This window comes from Haemaphysalis longicornis, unplaced genomic scaffold (assembly GCF_048455015.1).
Source record: "Haemaphysalis longicornis isolate Haplotype H1 unplaced genomic scaffold, Haemaphysalis longicornis Haplotype H1 scaffold_5, whole genome shotgun sequence".
NCBI classification, from domain to species: Eukaryota; Metazoa; Arthropoda; class Arachnida; order Ixodida; family Ixodidae; genus Haemaphysalis; species Haemaphysalis longicornis.
Window position 1 is genome coordinate 28,305,136 of NW_027526385.1, and position 13,128 is coordinate 28,318,263.

The window sequence follows — 13,128 nt, forward strand, 5'->3', positions numbered from 1 at the left end:
ACTCACCCGGGCAATGTGAACATATAGCTGGAGAATTCGCGAAATATCGTGCCACAAAAGCTTTTAAGGAGTCGTTTTTCTCCTCACTCCATTAGCACGTGGAATAAGCTGCCAAGTGGTATAGTCGACTGTACCGTGGGCGCACTTTTTCTCAAGCTTGTAATTTCTTAAATATTTTTGTGCATGTCTTTGTGTAACGGTGTTAGTGTTGTGTTCTTAGTGTGCCACCTACATGTATTATGATTACTTCAGAATTATGCCTTCTTGGCGCTGCAGTAAACTGTGAATAAATAAATATAAAAATAAATGCTGAAATTGCAGGGAACCAACTTAACACGAGACTTGTCATTGCTACTTTTCCTAAACATGGCATGGTCCCAAGTTTACCCGAGCACGTAGCACAAACCATGAACACAATGGTAAAAGTGCCTTGAAGTGCATGCGCATAGGTTTTAAGTGCTTTTCTAAAAAAATGCAGCCAAACACAAAGAAAGTGCAATAACTACAAGAGTAGCACAAAGGCCATATTGCATTCCAAAGCAAAGATTGTAACAAGCAGCATGAGCAATGTAAAGTTACATGCTTTAAACAAATGACTGCTGGAGCAGGCTTAAAATCTGCGCCATGGCATAAAAATTGTCCACACCATTTCGTCCTCTTGAAGAGTAAGCTACAGCCTCTCGCAAAGTCATTGAAATATTATGCTTCACATCCAACAGAGTTGAATGAGTTTGTGCAATGTACTTCCCACCAAGCACCTTCTCAAGCTACTTTCAAGTTTACAGTACATTAGAATATGTTCTAGTTTCCCCTTACCTCACATAGTTGAACCTGTTTCAAATTGATAGGATTTAATGGTACTGTTATTGTGTATATGTCTGCGAACAATTTCAGAATTAGAGCTCCCACCATGGACTTTTATCAACGAGAACCATTCCAGCAAGTTTTTGGACAAAGTACCTTAACATCAAATGAAAAAAAAATTTATACAATAGCAACCTTATTGCCTTGTTACAATTGCGTGCCAGAAGGTCAGTTGCTTTGTATAAAGTGGCTGCCTGGTCTCATGAGCAATAACAGGATACATTTGTGCAGTTTCTCAGCCCCCCCCTATCGTTGGCACTGGCGACAACTGCAGAAACAAAACAAACAAAGGCTCAGCATCTCTTGTCAATCACATTCTTTATTAAAACTTACATGCATGCACGCACGGAGTGCTTATCTGTGACAGGCAAGAAATGACAGGCCCGCATTTGAAGAACTCTCGTGGAGTAGGAATATAAAAGCAGGAGACAAGATGTAATGACAGCACAGCTTGTGGGTAATTTATACACAACAGAATAACAGCGGGTCAGGAATGTGGGCATCACAGTGAATCACTCAGTCGACACATGAACCACAATCATGTCTGTAAGTATGATTGACATTCGATGAACTGGACAAAGAAGTGACAGAAATTGGCAGGTCTGAAAAGAGAGAACAGCAGAAATGTTAAAATTTGCAATAAGTGTTTCACAATACTATAGTACCTTGTTTCACAATACTATAGTACCTTACTATAGTACCTTATAGTACCCACAATACTAGTGGCAAAAACAAGAAATGAAAGTTCCAATCAAGAGGAACTGAAATTAGAAATAAAAAACTGAGGCTGCATACTTCAAATGAGCTTTGGTTTTCCAGCACTAGCCACAATAGCATACCTGCCAACCTGGTGACTTGGAAATTCAAAAACCCGCGGATCGAGGGGGGGGGGGGGCAACGCACTAATTGTTTACAAGTTTGAAAGGATTAACGTTCTGTGCCAAGCGCTCTCACGTTTGCGCGTTTTCTCAACCATGACTGAAATTCGCAAGTTTTGAAGAGCAATGAGCAACAAGGCCGGAGGAGCAAATTCTGTCGTGTACGATTTTACAAACACTCGGTACAGTATTGTCGCGGCTTCGCGTCATTGCACTGCGAAGCACCTACCGCGGTCTTGACACAGGTCGTAGTGCATTGGTCGCGGCAGTCATACGAAGAGCGACACGAACACGGAGGTCCTAACCGACCCCCGAACGACACGCTTTAAACAGGCTGGTCGAGGTGGAAGCGAATTCCGGACATGGATGCGTAGCCCACCCCGAGAAGGCGACAAAGTCGCAGCTTCTGCTGATGATGATAACAAGAGTACGTATTGCCCTTTCGTGGCGGCGCAAGGTGGCACAGTGTCGTTTTAATGGATATTCCCTTTTTTTTTTCGAAAATCAAAATATTTTCCGTAAAATTTCGGGCAAGATTCGTAGAATCGTAAGACTGGTCGAAATTCGTACACTTTATGGAAATTTCGGAAGAGTTGGCAGGTATGCAATAGGGAATCTGCATTGCAACTAAGTACAATTAATTGAGTCAATATAGAACTAAATTATTTATGCACATGATCTTGCTTGGAAAAAAATAGAAAATCAGCGACATTTCCTGAATAATAGAAAGTGGTCGGTTAATATTACCCAATTTATTTTTCCAAAGCCACATTACCCTAATAAGAACTATTAGTGGTGTTTGCTTGGAAGCCTAATTTGCAGACAAGAATGCATCTTAACAGTGTCTTCATTGACCTGACTGGCCTATCACCCCAAGACGCCCCGCACCATTTTAGGTGGGTATCACTGTACACATTATTCTATAATTCGTCCACAAAATGAAATCTTTCACAACTTCTTAATCTCCAACTATTCTCCACGATATTATTCGAGTTGATAAGAGATTATCCCGCAGATATTCACTCTTCAACTGAAATAATTGCATTCATTACATGTGGAAGTATGGTGGTAGCACAGAGGACAAACCCTTTCAACTCCTCACAGCATTTGCTTACACCCGTTGCGCACAACTGTCCCACAAACGGTATGTGTTCGCAGACTGCGTATTGGCTCGAGCTACATTTCACTTCTCTCGTTCCTTTGACAATATGGGAGAGTTCCGCAAGTAGCACCCAGGTGAATATATCAATATTCTTTCGTCTACACCTCAAGGCTTTACCCTTTCTCGATTGATTAATATTGGGGTTGTAACACGCTGAAGCTACAAGCTATGACGCCCCATGGTGGAGGGCTCCGGGTTGTTTTTGACCACCTTTGGATCTTCAATGCGCGCCAAAACCTCGGCATACGGCCGTTTTCGCTTTTTGCCTCCATCAGAAAAGAAGCCAATGGGGTCGGGATCAAACCCACATCCTTGTACTCAGCAGCCCAACAACTTAGACACTGAGCCACCGCGGCAGGCCTTACCCTTTATTACCAGCCACGACAAGCTTACCTTAAGAAAGGACCCCTAAACAGAGCAGCCGAGCATTGCAGGAGCTTACAATTATGTGATTAAAGTTTGCTGCCTCTCCTCTCTCTAATGGACATTCCCAGAGACTGTATTAGCGAAATGCAATTACACCTGCAGCAACAACACCAAACCAAAGGACACAAAGTTTAGAGCAGCAGGGCTTCAGTTTCGACCTAACAATGCCTTGAAATGTTTTTTTTAGGTGCAGTGGCCTGCAACAGGCAGCACAAAAACCACGGGGTGGTGAAGGGTGTCTCGAGCAGCTTTTTGCTGCACATGCCCCAAAAGCACAAACCGCTCACCGGAACGAGTCAGAGCCAAGTGAATGTTGCTCTCAATTTGGAGGTCAACTTTCCTCTCCCACCTCCTTTCCCTCCCAGCACACCTCCCCTCCCTACTTTCTCCCTGCTACGGAACTCAAATTGACGTCCTATTATGGAAAAACAGTTCAATGGAAACTGCCAAACGAATCAAATTGAATGATTCTCTACTAAACCAAATAGCATTCCTATCGTTCCATGAAAGGCTTCTCCTGACTGAACCCCACATTCCCTGCTCTCTCCTCCTTCCCTTCCCACAACTCTTCTACCCTTATTATATTGAAGGCAAAATTAAGGATTTCGTCTACAAACAACAATAAACTAATATCAAAGGATATCAGGGCAGTAGAGCGTAATAACAGAGCAAAGAGCCCTGCAGATAGCAGCACAAATATGAACGTCAACTTTCTGCTTTAATCATGTTACAGTACTGTAACATCCCAAGCCGCACACCTACAAAACTTTGCCCCCAAACTTTGTAGCAATGTTTTGCAGAACCACAAAATCCTCAGATGCCCCAACCCTTAAAGATAATGTCCTTTTCTTTGCCACAAATTTCAGTTTTGCACACAAAGTGACCAGTTTTCGGTTGCAAAGAAAATTATGCTCACGCTCTATTTTAGCTTAATTACCGTATTTACCCGATTCTAACGCGCACTTTTTTTCCGAAAAAATAGGCCGAAAAATCGCATGCGCGTTAGAATCGGATACAAAACCGAAACAGCGGAAATTTCGTCCCACCCATCGCGATCTCAAGATGGCGCCAAAGCTTTTAGCAACGATTTTTCGGACGCAGCAAGCCTTGTCGCCTAGGCTTTTCTATCAGCGTTCACACAAATCGTCAAATCGCTTCACTTGCGCGCTTGATAACAGCAATGTCAGCAGCGGCTCCCACGCGTTCAAAACGAGCGGTCGGCTGAAGCGTGCACCTCTGGAGAGAAGCTCTCGGGATGGGCGAGCGAGGCATGGGCCACGATCCCATCGCCCATGGTTGAACGTTCGTTCAGAAGTGTGGCATCGCGAACGCGCTTGAAGGCACCGAGGACGAGATGTTGTGGTCAGCGGAGAGCGACGAGGAGTGAGATGAGCGAGATTACTTCGGGAAATAAATCGCCCGTTTCTCTCGCATTCGTTTGTCTGGGCCACAAAGTCCCGTGCGTGTTACAATCGGAGGTGCAAGCTTTTTCGGACTTTTTGCCAGGAAAATCGGGTGCGCGTTAGAATCGGGGGCGCGTTAGAATCGGGTAAATACGGTAATGTCCTGGTTGTATTGAGTGGGAAAGCCACTATATATATATTGCAATAGGTTACTGAAGCAAAGGTATGGCCTGTCCCTAGTCACTGCAGCACAAGCCTCAAAAGAGCCACCCTTTGACGATGTGAAATATTCGGGTTCCTCCTTCATAAAGCCCTGGAATATCCAAAAAAATTAATTTGCTACAAGAAGCCCTCACCTTCCATCCCAACAGTGGATGCACGACCGATGGAGTGATGAATGAAGCACGTGCGCAGCCTTTATTTGAGGCATCACGAGCTACATGCCAAGCAGTTTCTCGATTGGCTCATATTTCCAGTCATCATCCTTCAGCTTTTCGCTGATGGCACGCAGCTTTTGGAGCCTCTGTTCGTGAAGCTCTGCGGTTGGTAAGAAATTTGAAAGAAAGGGACAAAAACATTACAAAGTATTCAAGCCTAAACACACAGTTTTAGAAAATGCAGATCATCTAAAAGTACGCCGACTTTCATACTGTTAACAATAACTCTTGTCCTCTGTGTGGAGGACAAAAAGACTAAATGATGAACTCATTTCATTCGACTGCATGCCCATTTTAGGGCACAGCCCTTTGGCGGCAGTGTCTGGGCTGAGCCGCGTAGTTGGCGTAACCGAGTGAACGATGGCAAGACTGACGAGTGAAAGATAAAGCGAACGGTGAAAGAAAGCAAAGGAGGTGAGTGTCGTGAAATTGGGAGGGGAGGGCGGTCCGCCGTGGCGGCGTGAGCCAGCGCTCTCCGAAAGTGTGCGGCGGGGGAGCAGAGGGGGAAGTATGCTGTGCCCACACGAGGCGCTCGACGGCATGACCCTTGGCGAAAACATGAGGGGGGCGTGCGCGTGACTATGATGTGCGTTTGCTTGAGATGCAGTTTGCGGTCCCTTCCTGAGACGCACTTCATGCCGCCAATGCGGAGGCTCATTAACGCTGCTGTCGAGAGAACACACGAGTGCTCCCTCAGCGCACTGCCGCTGCGCCCAAATATCGCATTAAAAAGTATCATAATCGCCAGCCAATTTTTTTTTACAAATGAATATCAAAACACTTCAAAACGAACGAATAGCTCGTGTAGCCCACTTGTATTACCTATAGACTTACGCAAAATGTGATGTCACACAATGTTGCGGATGCCAAATGAAGCTGTTCCAATCGCTTTTAACAGCCATGAAGACAAAATACAAGTAGCGTTTATTAGAAAGACTGCTTAGTCCCGATAACAATGATACCAATATCATCGCAATCTTCGAACAAATAACGGAGATATGAAAGAAAGTGTGTGAAGCAGTCACGACCCCCTAGCCAATTTCCCGCAACTTTTCTATGACGTCACGGAACCGTGCTTATGCGATTAGCGGCCGCCTAACTGACCTGTCACGACGACACATGACTGGACGTCTGTAATGGGGCCTCTAGTTCCATTTGACCGCATCACTTGAATGCTAATGTGCAGTTAACGCACTGAAAATTATGTTTTATTGTTGGCCCGTATGACGTCATTCTTGCTCATAACACGTCACTGTGGCGCAAAATTTGAAAGTTTTTAAATACTTCTTGCCTTTTTTTTGTTAAAAAAAAACATCTTTTGTGGCTCTAATGGAGCTGAGTGAGATACTAAATCCTAGTTCTTTCAAATTAAATGAAGTTGTATTTTCTCTTCATGGCTCCTTTAGCATTAATACATAAAATACCTTTACGGACAGCACAACCATGAAGCAATTTCAGTGCCAGCACACTTCTGACATATGCAGTACTTGCCTATACTGGCTGTCTATATAATGCGTAAAACAAAATTGTACTTCTACTCTGAGGTTGCTTGCAACAATTTGACCTTTTATCAAGGGACAAGTTTACTGCAAAATGCACCGTCATTAGGCGAACATTCAATGAACGATGGCTGTAAAGTTGTTCGTATACTGACACTCTTACAAGCAAATGAACTAAAACAGAAGTCAGCAAGAAATTTGGGCTAGTTTGTGTGAATGTGCATTGATATAGGAGCAGTAGAGAGCCCAACGAGCGCAAAGAGCTAGTCACAGATGCGTGCCGATGGGTGGTTCATCGCTGAAGATTAAGTTGTAAGCTATAAAAGAAGATGCACATCAGGTTAAGGTATTTTACGGCCTGTGGCATCAGTTAGCTACCATGACAAACACTACAGACATCGCACCCCGATGTTCCTTGCCTACAATTGGCAAGTAACACTCCTTACAAAGGATGAAAGATGGCTGATTGACGAACATGTCAGCATTTTTCAATGTGATAAGCTTGCTTTGCATATCTGCTGTGTACTTCGCTTGCAACACCATGATGTGACAGAGTAAGGCAAGATTAGATTCTGTTACCCCTTTCAACAAGTTTAACAAGTTTGCTAAGGTGTGTGTGAAGTCCGGGCATTTTTTAGATATGCAAACAACATGACAATGGAAGTGCATTCCATGACAGGAATGTTTCACGACCTTTCCCTCAAGGCCGATTCACAAGACGGATGAAATCACTGATTCGGACCGCGGAATGCATATCACGTGATGCGACGTCACCAATTTGTAACTTCAGCTAACACACCGCAGACGACGCGGTCTGACAATGGGAACTTTCTTTTCGGGTTGCGATTCTGGCAGAGGATTATGGCAACATACCGCTCTTCTGGTGCACACAAACCTGAATAGTTTAGCAACCATGACTCCCTGCTCCCGGCAGGCATATCGAGAACACTACTACGCTTCGTTTGTTGACATTTTGATGCTGCTGGGCGCTGTTCCCGCAAGACGCGTACTTGTTTCAGCACGGTTGCACGCTGTTACGGGATCTTCCCACCACGGGCAGCACCACGGTCAACTGCCTGCCCAGCGGCGATACCAAATGAGAAGGGACGCAAACACGAAACAACATGGGGAGCTACGTCTGAAAGCCGAGACACGCCGGTGGAGCGGGTGAAGCGACAGCGAAGGATGCAGAAGCTCATGAATCAGAAACAGAAAACGTGGGCTTTACATTTTTCCTGTATATATACATTCTCACCCAGCACGTACGTGATCTTACGCGGGTAATTCTTGTCAAGCTTGGGCAACGCTACGTCTGTCACCGTGCAACACCTATGCAACGGCGCTTTCGGTCGGCCACTGTCTTTGCCAGTAGCCTCACACCTCTTGCGCTTTTCGTCACGCACAGACAGTCCACACATTGAGAGTGCGCTCTCTCTGTCTGCGCTGTTGCCTGCACCCTTTATCGCTCGTGTGAACACTTCCTTGAGCTGGACTGCCAGGTGGCGTGACGCGACGTGACCAGTCCGGCTGCGGACATGTACGTCGTGTGAATCCCCCTTTATGCTTATTGATAATATAAACTTTTCCGGACCTCACCTGCGTGATTTTGCTGTGTTAAGCCAAGCAAAAGGTGGATCGTCTAAAATAAATGCGAAATCTTGTTTCACCAGAGTATTCGATGGCCGTGAAATGTGAAGGGCTCGCTTTCAACTAAACTAAAATTACCCTTTTCACAAAAAGGTGGCCAAGAAAAATGTGCATTGAAGCTTTGAACCATTTACTTGTTCAGGAAAGCTAGCCGTCGTTTTTGTTGCACAGTGGGCCATTGCTGAAAAGGTGTTCTCTTCGAGCGAAATTAGCTGCGTATGCGCGTGGAAATAAAGGTAAATAGAGCGAAATATGAACATACAAACCTTTCTCCAACGAGCTAAGGCTTACTTCGACGTCGTGTTCAAACTGCATGCCCGCTTTCGTTGACAGCAGGTCCGACGTCTTCTGAGAAGCTGCGCGCACAAAGGAGTCTATAGTTAGCTGTGTTTTAAAAAAGCTACTTAACGCAGCAAGCTGTAACAAAAAACACAACCACGGAAACGTATTAGGAGGATGAGGCAAGTTTGACGTTTTTCGGCTGCACAAAACGTTTACGATACTTCGTAGGTTCAAACCACGGACACAAGCGCAGAGCCGCTACATGGCTACTACTGTGAAACGTAGTTTTTTTTTCTTGTTCAATTATTGTTATTCAAGCGCATCTTACCAACGGTGCCGATGACATATTGGGGCTTCTCCTTGAAGAGCACTTTGCGGATGTCGTCACCCGCTGACCGTGTTGCCATATTTTGCTACGCCAGCAAAAGTTATCAGGACGGTGGTGCGACGTTGATAACCAAAAAACCAAGCGTGAGCTGAAAACAAAACCGTGGTAGAAACTCGACAAAATCCACAGCACTTCTCAGCTACTCCAGCCAGAGAGACACGCGCTCCACAAAACACGAAAACGCAGCTGCGAACACTTCGACCAATCGGCGGGCAGCAGTAGTAGAGTGCTAGAGCGATAAGCTCACTATTTTGGGGGAATAGTGAACTTGAAGCGGGATTGTCTCTATGGTCTCTACAATGGCTCCAAGCTGATAAATGGTGATATTACTTTAGGTAGTTATTAGTAAAATAGGAGTATGTTGGCTTATACAAATACGTATCAACCGTACAGTTTCCTGCAAAACACGCAATTTGGAGTCGGCGCAGTTATGCTACTTTTCTTGAACCTTAAAATAATTCAAAATACATATTTGTTTAATGCCTATTTAGTTTTGCATTTTGATTTATTACAACAAAATATTAAGTAATTTTGCGCTGCAAATCACGTGGCTACTGCCGCACCAGCCAACCCAAACTCTTCAAGCCGAAACGAGCCACGCCACGAACGAAACAACATCAATACAAACCGTATGTCGCGGTTCTCATCTGGTCGCGGCAGTTTTCAGTGGCAGGTTGGTTAATCCACGACAAAAGTTCCCCGCGAAAATGTCGAGAAGTAACTCTATTGCAGCGCTCGACAGCACGGGGTATGATTCTTCAGCCAGCACGCAGTCAAATCAGTCGTCTGCGCCGACGCTACGGGGCACGTTTTACGCTGTGTATTTGTACACCAACACGTAAGGATCTCACTTTTTTTTTTTCTCCACAAAGTCCTTTGTGACCGGTTCGCTGATATAACAATAACAACGCAGATTCGACAAAGTAATTTTTTGCCACAAGTGACGTTGACATCACCTGTCTCTTGTAAACATTGCAGCCCAAAGACTCAGCACCACAGCGAAAACGAAACCTCGGCCGATGAAGCTTCTCAAAAAGCACCCACCACGAAGCCGCCGAAATCACAAACCAAAGAGAGGTTTGTCAGTCGTTTTCCGTCTCGCGCGATAGGTGTGACTTTTTTGTTAATCCTTCTTACTTGTAGTTTGAATAAGTTGGCGGACTCGCGGGGTTTTTGGTACCGAAACAAATTCTGGGGCCTGCGGCGTCCCGGCGAGATGCGCCACTTATACGCGCTTAAATGAGACAGGCTTTAAAGTGGTTTGTTGCCTGCGACAGTTAACATTGGTGTGGATGAACGGAATAAATTAAACGAACACATATGACATTTGAACACACATGCGCAGTAAAAGAAAACCTTATAACTAATGTACTTAGCTGCACTTATCTGCGCTGGGGCGCTGTTGCACTGTGGAATATGGCATTGTATGCATCCTGTGTTTCATTTACTGGGTGATCCGGCTTACAAAACATACTCGTATGCTGCTGGCCGTTGCATCTATGCAGCAGCCTTGTTTCAGTATCGCCATATGTATGTCCCCCATTCTTTGCAAGTTGAGAGGCACGCGCTTCGTGCACGGATGCCGTGCATGCTTTTTGAAATCAACATCATTGTTATTAGGTGGTGTGTGCGAAGGGCATGTGACCGCAGATAGCATGTTTTGAAATATCGCCATTGTAGTTTAAGCAAACACTGAGGAAATAAAAAGTTCGCCGGCAGCTACGACACTCCTGGTGAAAAACAGCGCACAGAAATGGAATGGAACCCAAGCGAGAGACAAACACGGGTGCTGTTTTGTCTTCCGTTCTGTGTCTGCGTGCTGTTTTTCGCCTTAATCGCAAACCAACTAGCCCGACTTCACGCCCTACTATGACGAACCCCGATTCAAGATTTGAGTGCAGCTGTAAGGAAGTTTTTATTTAGCGTTATATTCAAGCAATAAATTTGTGAGCGACTGCGTGTATGTGCAGTTACAGCTAGGCCACTGTTTTTGTATTATTATTAACAGACTGTTACAAACTCGGTGTAGTGCGGCTCGACTGCCTTGCCAATTGGGAACGTGAGCTGGGGTGATGCGTGGGAACGCTTCATGGCATTCGTTGCAGACAGGCCAGTGCTCAGCGAACACATGACGGCATGCCACTCCCTAAGCCATCTGTTAGTCGTCTTTCATTGAGCGAGCACTCATTTTTCTTTTTTCTTTTTCTTTCTGAAATCGTGTACCATTTTTTCCAACATCGTCTTGTTCAGAAGTGTAAAGTGTACCTGCCGAGGTGTTTAGTGCCTGCAATGCAGTGTGTGCCATCAAGATTTGGCTGAGTTGAGACACAAGGGTTTTAACAGCGGAGTTTTTGTACAAGCTGTAAGTTCGGTGTTGCAGGAAAAAATACCAAGAAAATGCCAAGCGCTCGTGAGCGCATGCCTTGCGGCGACCGCCAAGCGTTCCCGGCACGTGCAGTGGCTTTAGCAAAAAAAAGCTCCAATGCTGTCGTCAAGCTCTACCGCACATGCAATGCTTGGCACGAGGAACACAATGATATCGTTGCATATGACGGTGACCACTATTAGCACAGTGCAAGGCAACGACGGAACATGTAAATAAACAATTTCAAACTTGTACAAATGAGTAATGATGTGTATCAGTGCTCATGTATAAAGAAATCCTGCAGCTTCGCTATGATCCGAGCCTTGCACGACTTAGTGCAAGCTTCGCCAGGGGAGCTGGTGGAAGTCGACAATGCTGAGAATGACTTCGCATCCACCACTCGCCGCGAAGAAGACGGCGACCTCTTCGATGCTTATGACGACGATTACTAGCACTGCAGCTATGCCAATAAACAATGATACTGAAACTCAACTATGTGTCCAGCAATGCTTGCCATTAACAGCTTTGCCATTCAAGTCTGGCGCACGAGTGCAAACTTCCCCGATTTTTTTTCTCCCTCCCTCTCTCGCTTTAAGCCTGTCGTTGCTTGCGACAGACCTTGGTGCTGTCGCCGAGACAGACCTCCGTTGTTTCCTGATCAAGAAGGTCGCCAGAGACCTGCAGGACACCAGGGGAAATGTGGACCCCATGGAGATGACGTGAGCCCCCATTTTTGCAGTACCAACTTGTGTTGTCCGTTAATACCCGTACCACATGTACACGAAAAATGACATTTAGTGCTTAATGCCTTAAGTTTTACTGCCGTTAATTTGCTGCTACACACAACAACCGAATGCCATTTACACTAATGTCATTTTTGGCTTAAGGAGTTCAGCACAACTCATTCGCCTTCACGAACGCCTTAAATCTTCTTACTCTCAAACGCGATGAGCACCAAATGAAACCAACGAAACTCTCAGCACAGAGTGTTGACGCGGACACGTACCTGAACTTCGAAAAAGGACAATTTTTTGTGCACTCTCGGTGGCGAAGTTTTGAAGAAATCGAAGTGTACTGAAACAGCAGCAAAAGCAAAACATCGTGTTACTCGTCGTTTTTAATTTTTCGGATTTGGCTACCGCTTGCAGGCGACGGCAGCTGCTGAAGCTGCTTTTAGAACGGCATACACCATTTTTTAGAAAACACTTGTTTCTCATACCGTTTTCTTTCACAAAAAACATTTTTAACCCTTGTACGACGTTTTTCTCCACGTTAAAACTTCTAAAATGTAAGTGCATTTCTCTTTTCTGTCATTATTGCCATCATGCCTTACACATTTAATGCCTTTAATGCTCCGTGTTTTCACGTGTAGCACGGCCCGCCCAAATATTGTCATTCGGTATCCCAAGGCCTTAAACACTTAATGTCATTTTTTGTGCACAAGTGGCACAGGTATAACTTTGATTGACTGTTCAGGCCAACTTCAAAGAGCCCTGCAACGCATTGAGAAAGAAACAAAACATTTTGGGGGTAATATTCGTTTTCAAGCACGAAGCTGTCTAGCGCGAGGCGTAAGCGAGTGTCCTGGTGTTTATTTAGCGCGCATTATGTTCTAGCCCGAGGCGTAAATGAGTTTCCCAATGTTTTAGTACCGTGTCTACACGAGACGGCGATTATGATGACGACAGGAGACGCCAACAGCTCCAGCCTCTAAGGAGCTTTGCTCCTAAAATACCATGCAACATTTGCCACGGCCACAACAACTAACAGTAGTGAC

The 13,128-nt window shown here is 45.1% G+C and overlaps 2 protein-coding genes across 3 annotated transcripts in view; one reads left to right on the forward strand and one right to left on the reverse strand.

Annotated features, from left to right (window-relative positions):
* Nucleotides 1–1,301: 1,301 nt before the first annotated feature.
* LOC144138002 (uncharacterized) lies at nucleotides 1,302–9,180 on the reverse strand. Its single transcript, XM_077670032.1, has 4 exons — nucleotides 8,927–9,180; nucleotides 8,583–8,672; nucleotides 5,090–5,270; nucleotides 1,302–1,466 (listed from the first exon to the last, which is right to left on the reverse strand). The coding sequence occupies exons 1-3, from the start codon at nucleotides 9,003–9,005 to the stop codon at nucleotides 5,170–5,172; spliced, it is 270 nt and encodes an 89-aa protein (XP_077526158.1). The 5' UTR covers nucleotides 9,006–9,180; the 3' UTR covers nucleotides 1,302–1,466; nucleotides 5,090–5,169.
* Nucleotides 9,181–9,570: 390 nt separating this feature from the next.
* The window catches only part of LOC144138003 (protein Njmu-R1-like), a 33,793-nt gene continuing 30,235 nt past the window's right edge, over nucleotides 9,571–13,128 (forward strand). For both annotated transcript variants that reach the window (XM_077670033.1, XM_077670034.1), the window contains exons 1-3: nucleotides 9,571–9,824; nucleotides 9,965–10,063; nucleotides 11,948–12,070. In XM_077670033.1, coding sequence (XP_077526159.1) covers nucleotides 9,694–9,824; nucleotides 9,965–10,063; nucleotides 11,948–12,070 — 353 coding nt within the window. In that variant the 5' untranslated portion in view covers nucleotides 9,571–9,693. The remainder of the gene's footprint in view (nucleotides 9,825–9,964; nucleotides 10,064–11,947; nucleotides 12,071–13,128) is intronic.